We start from the raw sequence: 17,588 nt of genomic DNA on the forward strand, positions 1-17,588 counted from the left end.
CCCCAGGCATAAGCACTTCCAGCTCGTGGAATAGTCTGGAATAGAGCCAGACAGCTGCTGGGCTCTTGCCTCCATGCAGGTTTGCCAGGCAATGGCACCAGGACTCAGTGAAGTCCTGACCTCTCCAAGGACCCTCCTGCCTGTCCTTTGGATGATCCCAGAGCAGCCCTGCATCCCAGCGGCCCCAAACGTGTGCAGGTGACCAGGGACAGGTCAGGCATGGGATAAGGCCACAGGGCTGCTCTCCCAGGCAGCTCCTGGGGATGGAGCAGGAGGCAGCCCTGGCAAGGTGGGGAGAGGCTTTTCCTCCTTTCAGACAGCTGTTAAAATGTTTTCATTTAATCAGCCGCAGCACGCACGGCTCAGTAAAACAGCTGGCACCCGGGCTGATGCACGGGGATGTGTAATTTTGATTCCTACCTTTCTGTTTCAAAGCTGTGTCGTTTTCAGCACTTTGATCCAGAGACTAAACTTATTGTGGCATATTTATGTATATGACATTTTCGTTCGCTCCTTTATTTATTTATTTCTGCAAAACACGGCACTGACAAGGTTTCTAGTGCTGAGGCAGAGATGCTCTCTGAAGGAAAACACACAGTCCAAACTCCAGCATGTGCTCCAAGAGTCTTGTTTTATACATGTCACAGGCTTCAATGGTAGGACCAGTGGCAAAGTGTGGAAGAGCTCATGCAGGAAGAGGAAAAACCAGGCTGGTGGCGAGTAACAGTGTATTTAATGCTGCATTCCAATGGATTGTGTTTTAGTTTTATAAGGATGCATTTTTCTAGAGTTTTACAATTCTTTCAGGGTCGTTATGGCAACTCAGTGCTTTTACCCCTCCCTGATAGCAGCATACTGATCCCCACAACATTCCCAGGAAGTAGGGATGTGTGCTATCCAACCTTACAGCAGAGGAATACAGAGAAGTTCAGGATGGATGAGGAAATGGAAAGAGGTTTCTCAAGTCCTAAGAGGGCTCTTAGGACCAACCCTGCCTCATCTGACAACACCTCCAAAACACTGAACCAGTACTTCCCTTCAATCTCTCACTCCCAGGGCACTGGCAGTATGAGATACTCCATGAAATACCCATTTCCCTAAGAAGCACAGCAGGTTTTTAAAGCTCAGCCTCAGGTGTACTGCGGAGGGGAGGTGAAAGCTGACTTCCCTGAATTTGGGCCTTTATGTTGGATTCTCTGGTGTCAAATAAGGCACAAACTCTGGCTGACATCAGAGGATGGAGCATTAATAAATCCTCTTGCCTGGAGATTTCAGTACATGTGATTTTCTGCCTTCTCCCTTGTATGGGACACACATGGGGTCTGTCATCTCTGTTGTCCACTCTGCTGCACAAACCTGTGGGGATACATCCACACCTAAACCACTTCCCTGACTGTCCCATTGGCCTGAAGGGGCTTAAAACACCTAAAAAACTGGTTTGAGGCTGGGGAGGTGCAAACAGAGGCACAAACAGACAGGGACAGTCATTGGAGTGTGGTACCCCCAGGAAGGGAAGGGGGAACCAGGAAGCCAGGTCCCATCCATGACTGAGCCACCTGAGGAAGAGATGCTGCTCGTGTGGACATTTCTGCACTTGGGGCACCTCCTTCACCCTTTCCTGCTTCCCAGACAGCTTCTGTTCCAGCAATCCTCATCCTCCCAGTGCAGCAGCAGCCTGAATGCAGCTCTCATGGCTGAGGCTGGCATTTGTTCTGTAGGTCCTCCTGTCCATGGACACCTGTGAGCACAAACAGCCCTGTTACCCACATGGAAGCAGAACAACTTGTTTCTGTATGAACATTTTAAACATCCTCAACAACAATTTCAGAAGGTGTTGGGCTTCACATTAAGAGACCCCTGACATGTTAAAAATTTAACTGGGAAGACCAAAAATGTTAAATTAAAAAAAAAATACTCCTTGAAAAGCAACTGAGGATTTGCTGGGGCTGTTAATTTCTCAACTTGGAAAATAGTCTTTGACTCATACATCTCCAAACTGAATCCCTGGGCAGTGCTGACACCAACTCTCCCTTCACCCCTCCAGATCTCTTCCTTTCTTTGCCCTGTGGGTGTTTGTGAGCCAAGTCTTCTTCTTTCCCTCTTGCCCAGAGGAAATCACCAGGTGGCTGTGCTGCTTCCTTGGGTTTTATGTCAGATCTCAGTGAGATCTCACCCATGTGCATATTTTAGGCATGACAATCTTTGAACTGATTGAATAGAGAAAAATCAGAAGCTTTTCTCACATAATGGTACCTTATATCCAAAGGAGGAAAACCACCTGCAATCACAGGAGAAATATAACACTGAATGTGGTTAATTTTCAGTCCAGGCTTTCTAGAAAGAAGATGTTGTTCCACCTTTCCTCTCACTTCAAAATTGCCTGCCTTGCCTTTATCTGGGAAAGCACTGTGCTCAGATTACGGGCAAATACGATAAACCAACATCTCAGAACACGTGTAGTTCTTTATTTTGAGGTACCTGTAGGCACTTTTGGCTGGCATTTCATCATTCCTCAGTCTTCTTTCTACCGCGGCAGAATCACTCAGATACTGTAAAACAACATTGCTTGCTACCTTACACCCTAGGCAGTGAGCTGTAACTAAGATGCACACGTGCAGCCTGGTGTTTTTTCTGCCAAACACCTCTGCAAAGCCAGCTGCACGACACTGTCACATACATAAGTCATTGTATTGCCCTGCTGACATCCCCTGGTTATAAGTACCCCACTTTTCTGAAGCTGAAAATCCTCCTGGAGCACAAAACCGCCAGAAGAATAAAAGTTGCAATTACAAATCTTAACTTAATACACAATATTTTTGTGTTTATTTCAATATTACATTTCTGTGGCAAGTTTTTTCATTGTGTGTTGTTCAGTCATGTTGGGACAATTTGTTAAATAATGTAGAGGCACTTCATCATGGAACAGCATCTGAGGTGATTTACAGTTCCATCCTTTAGCAGCACACCTGTAAATTGCCATAAATAATGCTAAGCCCTATTAAGGAGACATCAGGGTGCTTTCAGACAGAGGGAATTAATGGGGAAGCAGTTGTGGATGATCCTGGATAAAAGCTCTGCCACTTGGGGTTGTTCCAGTACACAGGACTGCACAGTTCACAGCCAGGCCTGAAGAAGAACTTGTGGGAGGGTCCAATCAAGTTGTGGAGTGGCAGAGTTTGGAAGGCATTCAGCAGCAGGCTGGTGTCCAGAGATCAGTGACATTCCAGGTTAAGTACCTTTGTTTCTCTTGAGGATGTAATGGACTTTTTACAGCTAAGATGTTTGCAGCAAAGCTTAATTTGAAAGAGCTCCTCATTTTTACTTCTCATCTGTATCACATCTTCATTCAGCAGCAAGGATAAAGTGAAGGAAGGCTGTGAAGCATTGGAACTGTGGGGACAGAGGGGAGACTTTGAGTGAAGGTGAAGAAGGGAAAAAATGGGTCTAAGGTCGGAAAGGCGCGTGGAAGAAAGAGCAAATGGGGAAAGGATACAGTAGGCTCAAAAAGATCAGATAATTTACTTTAATTTTTATTTGTGTGTCAACAGAAAATGGTAAGAAAATAGGATCAAGCTCCTAACCAAGGACTGGCCATGGCAAACCAGACAAAACATGGAAAGTACTTACCCAGATGAGTGATCATTATGCAGGGAGGCAATAAAACAGCTAAAGATGGCAGGACCACATCAAACTATGAAATAAACCTTTTCAGCTCATAGTGCTGTTACCAACACCTGCACTTCAATGGTGCTGAAGATGATTTCAAGGTAGAAATTCAAAAGGCCCCAGTAGAGAGATCAGGAAAGGTATGGTGACCCATAATTCGGAGCTGCCACATGCAGGCTTTTACTTCAGCTTGCAACACCTGTGAAGACGTTGAAGCCTTTGCTTCAGAAGTCAAGAGCTGACCTGTCCTTCTGTTACAGGAGAGCTGTCACAGGAAGGAGCTTAGCACACACCTGGAATGGTCTTCAAAGGATCAGAAATCAGAGGAAAAAGTAGAAGAGCTTCCTCTTGTCTTCCTTGAACACAGCTCTGACTTATGCGTGAGATTAGACTGAACCAAGCTCACTCTATTTTAGAGGTGCAAAAGCCTCTTCCTGGCTCATGTGGTCAACATCACAGCAGGCTCATGAGCCTGGGTTTGGTTCCAGAGAGTCTTTTAGCTGATGAAGACCACTATATATTTCCAGCACCTTTTTCCTTTGAAAAAATAGTTAACTTCAGTCTCACAGTCCTGAAGATATTTCACTCTTGTCTGATATTAAGAAATGTACAACAGGGACCACAAAAATGAATCCCAGCATCTGATGGTGAGATTAAACCCAGCAGCTTTCAAGGGGAAGTGCATTGTCTCAGTGATGGAAATACTCCAGCTCCCTACAGTGGGACATGGGATCCAGGAGAAACAGAGAGGATGACTGAGGCAAACATACTTCTTGCAAATATATTAGTTTAGTTTTTTTAATTTTACTTTCCTCACCTTTACAGCTTGTTTTTTTACTTACTTTGTATAGACTATGAAGTTTTGTGGCAGAGATAGTTTCAGAAAGTTATTTCCTAGGCAGGTCCCACTATCCTGAATTTTCTAGTCAGGAAGAAGGAGATAAAAACCTTAGAACATGACTTGTATGAGTGACCCCACCCAGGGACACTGATTAAACATCACCTGCTCCAAGGTGGTTTGGTGTGTGTGTGTGGAAGTCTTGAGCAGGTGCTCATGTTTCTGCCAAAAGCAGAAGAGAACCTGAGTGTCAGTCATGCTGCCCTCCAAGAAAAGAGGTTTGTAGAGGCAAAGTAAAAGCAAAGCCCTAATTCATCAAAATATTCTAATATCACAGAGCTCCTCTGAGAGTATCAAGGCTCAGCAGATGTGAAAGCTCATTGCAGTTCCGAATGTTAAAGTTAAAGGGGTTGCTGTGAGGGAGAAGCAACCAGGAGGTGGAAAGCAGATAATCCTGAACTTCCCTTACCATAAATAAATTTTGGTTTAATCTGTACTGCAAGCAGCCATCAGTGCCAAGGAAACATTTTCTCCTGGTACTTGTGTGGAAAGAGAGTGTCTCATTTCCTCAGCCAAGTGACACTGAGGAGCCGGGAGGCAGACAGCTCTTATGAAAGGAAACAGCAACATAACAGTGACCACTGGGCTTCAGGGAGGGCTCTTTGAAGATGTTTTTAAAGGCATTGCTATAGTTAAGTCCAGATTTAAGTCACTACAATTGTAAACTGTGAACTTGTGGCCAGTTGGGACAATGTTTTCTGACAGTCCAGGAAGACCAGGAACAATGTTGCTTGGGATAGAACAGCTCAGTGCAGGAGGCAGCAGCCTTTCCAAGCTGATTTACCTCTCTGTATGGCTGAGTATGTCCCAAATGAGGGGCTGGATGTGCCAGTTACAAAAGCTATCTTCCACAAACAAGGGCTACCTCTCATCTGTCTGTCAGGTGTAGGAGATCTCAATCCTAGCTGGGCTTGGAGCTGAGCAGGAGTCAGGAGCTACTGCCACTCCCAGACACTCCTCTTAGGATGCTCCAGTTCCCAGTCTCTAGGATGCTCCAGTTCCCAGTCTCTAGCTCACCCATGTGCTACTGAAAGTCTGCTGGGTGCTGGTTTTCTGTCCCACATCTCCCATGCTGCAGGAGACCAAGCTGCAGAACTGAGCTGGAGAATGAGCAGCTGCTGGCACCACGTGAGACTTGTACCCCCCAGGATCCTCCTCAGCTCCTGAAGACTCCAAGCCTGTGTCAAAAGAGGGCTCACACATGGAAATACCCATGAACATGTTTATCTTCAAAGACAGCACACACATTCTATCTACTTGTAAGCATTTGTGTGGCAAATATAGAGGTATTATGAAGTCAAACAAGACTCAGGTTTGTTTAAAAAAAAAAGAAAAAAGTCTACATTCTCTTCTTTGTAGGAGCTGTCTTCAGAAATACCTGCCTGAATCTCAGGATAAAGTCCTTGATGCACACCACTTCTGAGAGCTGAGTTCTTACCTCATGAGTAATAGCTGCACCTCATAGAACTACTCAAGATTTTAACCTATTTCTTGCATTTTTACATTTCTATTATTGCTTCTTCCAGTTACAATCTACTTTTTCCTAGCAGGAAACTAACATGTGGCTTTATTAATACCTATCATCAATCTTATTTATTCCATCTATTTCCAGGTAATTTTATATAGAGTATTTCTTAGTCTATATTCGGATGGCCTATTTAGAGATGAATGGATTCCTTCCAGAATGGCAATGACCTTTCTGTGACTCAAACATTAATTTTCTAAATGGCATCACGGGTGAAATACCTTATACATCATCATAATTAACAAGATACGCCCTATTAATGGTCAGAAAACATGCTTTTCATAATTATAAACAGAATCCTTTCTGAGATACAACCTTCCTCTCTGCTACAAATTGTTAGTCAATACCATTGGATACATCCACAGTGAAACCTACTGAAACCCTACTCAAAAAAGCCACCTTAATTGTCAGCCTAACATATCCTAGGTACCCACAAAATGTAGATTTTACAGACATTACACTTCAGAACCATTCAGATATTCATTGCTATATAAGTTTGACAAGTCTCTGGTTTGAAACAGACTGGCATTACAGGCTAAAATGATCTGCCTGCTTTCTTAACTAAAACCAACTCTGCCTGTGATTTCTGAGAGCACAGAGAAAGTTGTAAATTGCAATCCTTATTCTCTCACGAGTCTTCCTTCCTGATTGCAAATTAAGGGTCAGGGGATCAGGTGCTTCTGGTAAAACTTGGAGGAAGGACTGCAAAGATGAAGAAGGAGTCAGGGTAGAGAATAACTGTGCTCCATAAGAGGAGCTCCTTAAAGGAATTAAAGCACCTGTCATGGAAAGAGACAAAAGACAGAAGCTCCATTACACCAGTGTGAGCTCTGATCCCCACGGATCTTATGAGCAGGGCTGTGTCTGAGGAGAGATCAGCCAAGGGAAGGGATGTTGGGAGAGCTCTGCTAATTCCGAGGTGACTTTGCTTCTGTGGCAGCACTGGGTGGAACTTCAGCCAAGTGCAGTGAGCACTGACTGTGCTGTCAGCTGGGTGTGTGAGGTGTTCACCAAGCTGCTGTGCCCTGTGCAGCTCTGACTGCTCCCAGCAGCTGAGAGCTTTATTCCAGGATCCTGTCCTAACAATGACGTAGGGAACAACATCCTGCTAACCTCCTGGTCCCAGTAATTTGAAGGGGAAGAGCCTTCATTTTCCCACTGAAAAGGTCTGCAAGGGGCTGAACAAAGCCTGCATTCTGTCAGACTAGAGTTACTCATCGGACAAACTGTTCCTGGGATGGTAGACAGGTATATTTAGCACAAGAAACACAATCTGTACAATAAACACAATTTTCTCCCAAAGCTTCCTGACTTTCAAGAACAGAACTCACACTTACATTGCTATAGGATGATAAATTTCCCCTTATTTTTATCAAAAGCTGCATGATGAAAAAGTGTTAAAAAGTATGGGAGAGTTAAGGCTCTACCGGATTAATTCATACAATTTTTCACAAGTATATCGGAGTTATCATGTAGTAATGAGCACAGATTGGCAAAAAATAGTGACAATCATAACACAACTGCACAAAAACTTTTGAGACACAAAACCAGAATGTTCAGTTCCTGCAGAAATGAACATGGGGTTAAATGCCATTAAGAATTTAGAAACTTGCCCTTGATAAATTGATAATTGTCTTTTCTAGAACATTGGCGTAGTTTATGTTATGTACTTATTTTTTTTACTATGAAGGCCAAATTCAATTATGTCATTTCTTTTGACAATATTTTGATAAAAGAAATTCCAAATATCCAAAATTAGCAGTCATGTTATACTTACAGAAATTAGAAGAGCTTGTAGATTAACAGGATTTTAAGATATAATTTGAAAAATTGTGCTGGTTTTAGAATGTTTTTCTTATTTCATATCAATACTATTAAAACATAAGGGGGAAAATTAAGGGATAAACAATACAGATGTTTATATTTAATTTGTAGTCTTGTTTCTCTTTCTGGTTTCCATAAATTTTTACCTAATTTTAACACTCAGCAAAGAGATTTGTTGCCTATGTGTGTGCATAACTGCATGTGGGAATATTTCTATGCAACTTTTGAGCCTTGCAAAAACCTTCTAAATTAACATTGTTATAATAAGCATGGTGTTCAGACAATAAAGACCTATAAACAAAAGAATAAAATTATTGAGCTATTTGTATTTAATTTGCATGTATACAGCATTTTGGATCAAAAATAGTCTAATAAGAGCTGGTTAATGATACATTTTTACTATTCTTTAACAGGGAGAAACCCTATTGTCACATGTCAACCAAATACTGGGATTACAATCCTAAAGAAAACTGTGACTTGAGTTATTACTATTGCAAAAGCTAATGCTTGCTCAAACACCATCATAAAACCTGATTATAGGTCTAATGGACCTCGCTACAGACTCTGAGCCTGGAAACCTCCATTGAAAGAAAGGAATGGTTGGCTATTGGGAGTGATAAAGCTTCCTTTGTTTAGTTTAAAAGAAGGGGTTTTCTAATATGTGAAATTATGAATCACCAATTTTCTAAATAAAATTCAAAGGTTCCAAATCCTGGTTTTATTTGTATTGTGCAAAGGGATAACTTCCAAATTCTGTCCTCTAACTCCTGCTAATGCCAACAGCAACAGCAGCAGGCTCTGAGGACTCTGAGTTCCCTGAGGACTGTGAAGACCACGGATGTCAGTGGGTCATGTGGGGAACCCACTGTCAGGAATTTCATCAGCTCAAAACCAGACACAATTTTTTACACAGACTCCAAAATCAGTGCTACAGATTATTTACCAGAAAGAACCTAAGCAGAATTTTAGTTTACCTGATGGTGTGAAGTGCAGAGTCACAGAATGGGTCAGGCTGGGAGGGACCACATCTGGTTCCACCTCCAGGCAGGGTTATCTGTCAGCACGTGGCACTGGATTGCATCCAGATGGCTTTTAAACAACCCTGGGTGTGTTTTGAGTCCAACTTGTGATATGGATTGGATCAAAATTGCACCACAGTGTCCCACCCAGGCTGGATCTGTTCTGTTTCAGCTACAGCTGAACCCCAACCATTACACACATGCTAAAATCACTGGTAGCTCTATGAGTAAGTTTTTCTGAGAGGGACCACAATCTGGGATTTACAGAAAACTCTCCAGACACATTTGGAGCCTGATGTCACAAGGCTTCAAGCATCTTGGATTCCTATTCATGTTTAATATCTTAACAGGAGGATCTTGACACTTTGGAAGATATTAAGAAATGGGAGCACAAAGTAAAAACTTTCTATTCTATGACTCTTTGTCTTTTAAAACAATTTATTTAAATGACAGATGCTTTTTTTAATAATAGCATTTTAATAACAAAACTTTATCTGAAATTCTTCCTTTGTTGCACTACTCTTCAAGGATCTTGTACTCATTATACATCAGCTTCTCTGTCAATAAGCAGGCATCCTCTAGAAAAAAAAACAGCAAATAGAAAAATACTAAAATGTCAGAAGTTTATGTATATACATCGATATCTACATGTTTTATATTTGGGGTTGGCATCTAATTAATCAGATTTGTTTCTGTCTCAAAGGCTTATTTCTGTAAATTAAAAGTAATTACACGATCAAAGGCAATTAAATTCTAAAACTGGGAATATGTGTAAAAAAACCGAGGGAAGCGTGAATTCATTCATTTATGAGCAGGAAAAATATAATTATTTAGACATAGTAATGCAGAGATGATGTGTAATTGCCTGTCAAAATCAGGTTAAGTATTGATAGCAATGACATTTTGTAAAAATCAGCAGATTGGTATAAAGTCTGCGGATTAAGAGCAAATACTGTACCAGGAAGATCTTGAACTGATGTCCTGGACAGAGGCTCACAGATGCTTTGAGGCACTTGTTTCTTTACCATGTTCTGTTATAAAAAATAAACAACTGCATGAGTGTTTTAGACTTACAACACTTCTAATGGTTAAAAGGCCTAAATGGATTAATTGAAAAACATCACCTTATGAAAAAAGTCACAAGAAAAGGAAATCTAAAAATCACAAAGGTGAGTCACATAAGATATAATTCTAGAAACACAGAACTGACAGGGGTTTCTGGTCCCATTTCTCGTACTCCTGCGCAGCAGTTCATTAACAGGACAGGTCTGGGTGGGAGCAGCTGGGGAGCCAACAAGGGAGATACATCTGGGAAAAGACGACGGCCAAGACAGCACTGAAAGATGGCAGGCAGGAGGAACACCATGCAGGGGAGGAATGGAGCAGGACAGGAAGCAAGAGAAGGCTGTGACCTCTCAGTGGGGTCTTCCTCATGGGATGTGATCAGGGAACAGGTGGCTGGGAGGCCATGGCTTGACTCTGCAGTTCTTGACAGCCACAGAATTCATTTGCTCCAGTGATGCTGTGTCATTCCTCTCTCACTCTGTTTCCACACCAAACTCCCACCTCCTGGCTGCACTTCCTGCTCTCTTCTCAGGGACTCTCCAGCAACACATTTCCCTCTGCCTCATTCCACCTACACCATCCCTGGGGCATTGTTCTTTATTTTGGGAACCACTGATCTGCTTCACCTCCTCAAATGAAGAAAGCACACAGATCTATCTAGTCCATCCCTGACATCTATTCTCCAAGGCTTCTGATGAAGGCTGTTTCCCAACATCCCTAATCTCTCTGTTTCAGTGCTTCAAAGCCTTATTGCTCCGTTTCTTCCCTAATACTTAAGATAAATATTTATTGCAAATTAAACTGATTTTTCTCTTGTTCTACCTTTTGCAGACACAAAGAACAATGGAGAGCAGCCCTCTTTCAGAATAACTCCTTATAGCTTGAGGGACTATTTTCCTTTCTGTAATCTTTTTTGGAGGCTAAGCAAACACAGTCTCTTCAATATTTGAAAGGAACTCATGTTTTCTTAACTGGATGCTCCTCAATTTGTCACTACCTCTTTGTACAGTGATGCCTAAAACTGGACTTTATCTTTCAGTCACAGCAATACCAACAGTGTTTGTTTGGCCTCATAATTTAACTTTGGCCAAAATAAATTATCCAGTTCTGGTGGGGGTTAAAAATGATGCTTGAAGCAGTGTCTCTGCTGGTACAATGTCTGGAACAGATTAAAACTTCTGCACCACTCATGACTCAATACAATTTCTGTTTTGTCATTTCACAGCTTTTTATTAAGTATAGTTGCTAACTAGGACTTTATCCATAGTTGTATGCAAGTAAGAACAGGATAAGTAAATCTATGAAAAATATCTGAGAATTGCCATTCCCCTACGAGTCTCATTTTGTATGAGGGCAGTGTGTGTGTTAGTGGTTTACTCTGTATTTAAAAACGTAGTTATTCCATATAACACGTTCTGAAACCAGGCTTAAAGTAAATGAATTCCTTTCCTAGCAGACCAAGCCTTAAATGAAAAAAATCCAGTAAAACCTGCATGGCTTGGTTTGGTTTAGAAACTCAGCCTGTGGCAAGCAGCCCCGAAGTGCTCACAGGGGTCAGGACTGCAGTGTCCCACTCCAGCTTCACACCAGTGCAGTGTTGCTGCTCTTTCCAGTGGATGCACTTTGGTGGAAAGGTGGTGCAAAGAGTGGCTGGGTACAGCAACATCTGTATTTCCAGGCAAACACACAGAGAAGTGTGTCTCTGACAGCTACAGACACTGACACGTGCAAGAGACAGTGGGGATGTGCACATGACAGATGGGGACTTACAGCAAAAATTGCTTTTCTCGTGCACCTTTCGGCCTTTTGCCTTCACACTTAGGCACCAAGCTATTATTGGCTGATTAACAGCTCTGCCCTCCCAGCACATATTAAGCATATCAAGGATAACTGATGGAATACTGAGCCATAAATGTTTTCTTGGCATTTGTTTGGCCTATGCTATTTGGAAACAATAAAAGCATCTCATATTCATAATGATAATACATATATACCACCACAGATCACACTATCAAGCATTCTCCTTCCATCTTATTGTGCAAAATGTGGAGATAACATTAATATGTATTAATAGAATGTAAATATAATTAATCATAATAGGATGTCCCTGACAGATTACCACTGCTGTTGATAAAATATAATTTAAATTGTCTGGTTGGATTTTCAGTGCAGCTAGAATTGGCATCTCTGTTCCTTCTGCTTCCATGTGTGTATCTACAGAATGCTACACTTCTAAAAATCTCATTATTTCATGATTTTTTTGGGAGAAAACAATGAAGGGTTGCAGCTCCTTTACATTACATGATTAGTGAAAAGCCATTCAAAAGAAAGAAGGCCACATCCACAAAGATTGAAGCCACAACTAACTCCAGAGAGGACAGGAATTTTAGGCACCATTCTCTCAAAATATTATAAAGAAAATGAAACAGACAACACCTAAGACTGCATGCCTGTGTGATGGGAATCCATTCAAATGCAAAGTTTCATTATTCAAAGACTGCTGGACTTTATTAAACAAGAATTCCACTGAAAACTCCATGAAGTGATGAGGTCATAAGAGGATTATTGTTTCAGGTATATAGTTTCAGCTGAAACTAGTTTGAAAAAAATTTTTTTTTGAGAAGATGACAAAAGAGTGAGCATAGCAAGCATGAGGTGACCCAGAAACCATCTTTCACCGTGTTTTCCAAATAAAAAAATGAGGTAGGGTCTACTGAAAGTGGGAGGTAGTGGGCTAGGATACAAAGCAAGGACTTTGTGCACTGCCACCTCATCACTGGAATTCCCTGCTGCAGGATGCTGAGGATGCAGCAGTTTCCTGTGGGCTCAAGAAGTGCCATGGCAACAAATAGAGCAAAAGCCCACAGGCTTTCCTACTCCTCCACTACAGCTCACCTGCTTAAGCAGAATCCTCCAACACATCACCTCAAACAAGGTATGGTACCATGCTGTTATGTTCTCACATGGATTCAGGTGCCTGTATACAAACACGGCCCTATTTGCAACTCCTGCTGATGAGACTGAACTCTGACTATAGTGTACATACAAAAGTTGTAATACAAGGCAACACAGCATTTTCATGACATCTATTTTCCTTTAACAGAGTTACTTACATGTATTCAGATCCACCCCTAGCCAATAGTGCAGATTTTGTCACAAGAGGGAGAGAAAGCAAGACTATTTTAATGTATTACCATGATACACATCTGATGAGATAGAACCCATTATTTTATTTTAAAATTTACTTGCCTTTTTAAAGGTCACACAGCTGCTTTGAGTTATATAATCTGAAGAATGATGTAATGGTGTAGGAATACAGATAGAGCAGAAAATAATATGACCGCAAACAACATGCTCATCCCATACTTGCAGATGATCTTCCGATGTATTTTTCTGTCTTGATAAATGAAAATTGACGCAATGCCTTTTAGAAGCCTGTTGGGCCTACCTGTTTAACCATGTTTTCTGACTTGGTTCTCGTGGAATGGAGGGAGTTGTACTTGGAGATTTCATTAATATAAAGATTAATGAATTTGTACAATTTGGGCATGCAAACCATTTCTATCAGGCACATTCCATTTAGAATAAGCAGTAAACCATATATAAGGGTTGTGTCAAAGTTTACTGAATAGGGCCCTTGGTAGCTAATGTAACATTTCTCCAACAAATCAAAGGTATTGTTCTATGCTCACATGAATATACAGTAGCCATTACCTTAAATTTAAAACTCACTGTGAGCAGCAAACACACTGTGGGGATATGAAGGCCATATTGTATCAGTGGAGTCTGCAGAGATTTTCTTCATATGGCTTTGCCTGGTTGAAATATATGTTGCAGTTGAAAGCTAAAGGGATTACTTTTGAATAGTCATCACAAAGGTTGATTATATTCGTATATCATTTAGCTGGACCCTGCAGGCTATTATTCCATTAGCTGTGCTGGCCCTGCACTGTCAAAAAGTTGATCATATAATGTAAAAAGGGTCCATGCTATGTTAAGGTATGTGGAGCAACTTGAAGCAGCAATCTTTTAAGAGCAACACAGCTCTGTACTTGGAGGTAGATTGCATTTAAAATAAATACCCACAAAATGGAATAAGTACAATAAACCTACCTCTGTTTCCCATTTTTCCTTCTTCAAATAGGCTGTATATAATTTGAGTAAGTTAATTGCACTAGGTAAGATATTGGCTGTGGAGTATTTTTTCATGCTCACAGCCAAAGAACTACACCTCAAAATAGCTGTGTCTTTACGTGAAACCCTCACAGAAATGATGTTTCTGGTGAAATAGGTTTGCTGATTATGCATCCCTTGCACATGCAAACACACACACACATTTTCTTCCAGTGCTTAATAAAATGGATCTTCAGACAGTTCCATTATGTGGATGCCTTAATATTATTTTATGCTAAAACATGGAGAGAGCATTAGATTGAAAGCATCTTACTGTTGCAGGAGGCAGAGCAATCATGGACTATCCCTAGATAGCAAATGCTCCCATTGGGAAACACTGCCAACAACACAGGCTAATGAATCACAGCAGTTATTAATCATGGGCATTTGGAAAAGCCACACATAATAGAGATGGACTCTCAAGATGAGGAAGGTTAGAAGGTGGGACTGAGAAAAAGACAGAAGATCATCCAATTGCATTTTAGAATAAGTTTATGGATGAGTATTTGCTTCAGTACAGTTGTGCCCATGCTTGCCTCTGTCTTTCTAAGCAGGCAGAGAAAGAAACTATTTAAGTGGCTCAGTTCTCTCAGCTTTCAGATCCTTGAAGGACAATTTGGCAAAAATAAATAAATAATAAACACACAAATACAAGACCCTCAGGGCTTATGGCCTACTGGAAGTGAGACAGTGCTTCTTTTATTAGACAAAATTGTTTAATTTAGATTGTAAAAGCAAGAGTTTGTTCTCTTTCAGCACACCATATATATTATTCAGGGCAATGAATGAGTCTTTATGAGTACAAATGGGAGCCTTTAATGAACTACAGCAAACACTGGAGCAGGTAGATTTCTCTGAATAAAAGCTTCAAAGATGGGCAAGTTTATGAATGAGAAGCAGAATTTATTTTATAAGCTTTTGAAGAGCCTACTCAGACTATGGCACTATAACAAAAGTGCAAAGTTTTTCTGGTTTGGGTGAGAAAACCTAACAGGAATATGAATTTTTCCCTGACTAATAACTTCTATTGTTTACTTACTCATATTCAGCAGTTCTCAGACAAATTAATCTTCCTCTCTTACATAGTTTGGGCATGTTCCAGACATTTGTACAACAATGGAAATCTCTCTTGATCTTACTTTTTTCAGTTCTGTGCATTGTTATACATTCATCTGCAACATCTTTTGCTCAAACCATTTGTTGAATAACAAGTTTAAATAACAGCCCTATCAGGTCAAATTGTTGACTGTAGATAGAAAACCAGGGATTTTTCTCAAGGCCAAAATATGACACTGTGTCCTTTGTGTATCTGGAACTTAGAGATCACAAAAATTCTACACAAATATTGGCAACACAGAAAAATCAGCTTTGGAAAACAATCATCAAGATCATCACTTCAAACATGAGGAAGCCTGGACAAAATTGCTGCCAGTTTTTAGCTTATAGTTTTACCTTTACTGTCAACAAGTTCTACAATAAATCCAAACTATTAGCCTAAAATTTCAGGACAGCATCTTGTCTCTGGCTCAACTTTGTATTTGCCATTTAGGGTCTTGAATATTCTCAGTCAAAGGCAAAACTTTCCAGCAGCACAAAGCAGGTGAGCATCTGCCCAGCTCATTAATCAAAGTTTCCACAGCCAAAGCAGAATTCCCAAATGGCCTAGAGAAAGGTTTCTTTTCTTTCAGTCCCCACCCAGATGCAGAATGATCACAACTGCAACCTACTTGCTGTCTCCTAAAGGCAGGACAAGTCCTGGGGAGACCTGCAGAGAAAGCAAACTTCTGAGCAAAGGATGTCTGCTCACTCTTGTGGTAGAAGCCAAACTTGCTCTTGGTTACCCTGAGGAGCTGGTGAGAACACACAAGGAGTATAAAAACACTTCTATTACCTCTACCTTTGCCTATCACTAAAGATCAAGCCTGAAATCTACTCAGAAATCCATATGAAAGGAAATCCTTACCTGGCTCACAGAAGAGGCAGTTTATTGCCTCAAAGAGCACCTACCAGTATTTTAGAGGCATTCCTATAGACTTTTACTGAAATGTGTCTATCTCAATAATATTGCATCAAAGTTTTAACACGTATCTTTAGAGTTATGAATGAAATCTACTCTCAAAGAAGCAGTAAGTGGCTGAGGTTTCTGACAACATATTGATCATAACAGAAGCAGCATATTTGTTCCTAAATTGTGAGCAGAATTATCATGGCTACTTCACTTTCAAAAAAAAAAAAGTGAAGCCAGGTATATTGGTTGCTCAGTAAATAAACAAAGTACAGTAGCTGTGAAAACACAGATTTCAAGCACAGTTACAATTCTGACACCAATTCATAACAAAGCTACTACACTGAAAAATTCTTGCTGTCTTCCCCCAGTTCACTACAGTCTTGGTACTGTAAATTTAAATACTCTGCTGGAGAATTTACTTTTTGCATTTACTGTGCAACTTTTGTGTACGACTACACATAAAACCTCATCCTTTTTCCTTTACTCAGACATAGTGCTCTTTATCTGTTAAATATTTGGTATAAAAACACAATTAAAACCTGCAAGACAGCATAGTAGGACAGTTCATGTGCCTGCCTTTTGAGAACACCATCTTCTACCCACTGAGCAAAACAGTGAGCAGAAGGCTGCTCACTGGCAGTGTGTAATATTTATTACTGAATATGCAGCTTGATGTGTCTTCAAAGGACCTGGCTGTCACAGAGTGGTTAGCACTCCTTTCCCTGAAATTCAGGTTCCTTACAGGTGTCCCAGGGGAGGAAAGCCAGGAAACACAGATTACTTAAACACGTCCTCTTGCTTAACCATAAGCCGTCATCATACTGAGGCTCAAATTCAGTATCAGACTGCTCTGACTTAAAATATCTCTGATTTTAGTTCTTTCTGCTTTACCTCTGTATTTTTACATGAGCATCCTGTGTAATTTTGTTAAGAGTTTCTTGTTTGGCAGCTCTCATTCTTTATGTTTTGGATTGGCTCTGCTGTTTTCTGGTCTCTGAAAGTTTACCTGCCCTTCTAGAATTACACTTGTAAGAGCACTTTTTCATGGCTGAGACTTTCAACATCCCCAGTGATCTCCACCTCCATCTCTCTGCCTGGTGGCTTGAAAACTGTTTATCATCTAAGGTCTCTATAATGCAGGTTTTTTTGCCTAGGAAACTGTCTTTCATGAGCTTAGCCAAAGGCATCATCTGGGTGCAGAACTAGAAGCCAGCAAAGCAGAGAAATCCCAGCAATGCATCTGTTACAAGAAAAAAAAAAAAAAGGGGAATGCCATGGAGATTTTTTTTTCTCCTTACCTGACTTTAGCCTTACATCTTCTAAGGCACCCCAGGCATGAGTGTATCCTCTCTGCCTGAGGAGATGTAGGGAAGTGTCTGGAAGATGATGTTCTTGGAAAAGAAGGTATGG

At 40.9% G+C, this 17,588-nt stretch overlaps 1 protein-coding gene across 1 annotated transcript in view; it reads right to left on the reverse strand.

Moving 5' to 3' along the window:
* Positions 1 to 1,677: 1,677 nt before the first annotated feature.
* The window catches only part of TTC29 (tetratricopeptide repeat domain 29), a 125,827-nt gene continuing 109,916 nt past the window's right edge, over positions 1,678 to 17,588 (reverse strand). Inside the window, exon 11 of the mRNA XM_064712335.1 lies at positions 1,678 to 1,738. Coding sequence (XP_064568405.1) covers positions 1,689 to 1,738 — 50 coding nt within the window. The 3' untranslated portion in view covers positions 1,678 to 1,688. The remainder of the gene's footprint in view (positions 1,739 to 17,588) is intronic.

Source organism: Zonotrichia leucophrys, chromosome 4, assembly GCF_028769735.1.
Source record: "Zonotrichia leucophrys gambelii isolate GWCS_2022_RI chromosome 4, RI_Zleu_2.0, whole genome shotgun sequence".
Taxonomy (NCBI): domain Eukaryota; kingdom Metazoa; phylum Chordata; class Aves; order Passeriformes; family Passerellidae; genus Zonotrichia; species Zonotrichia leucophrys.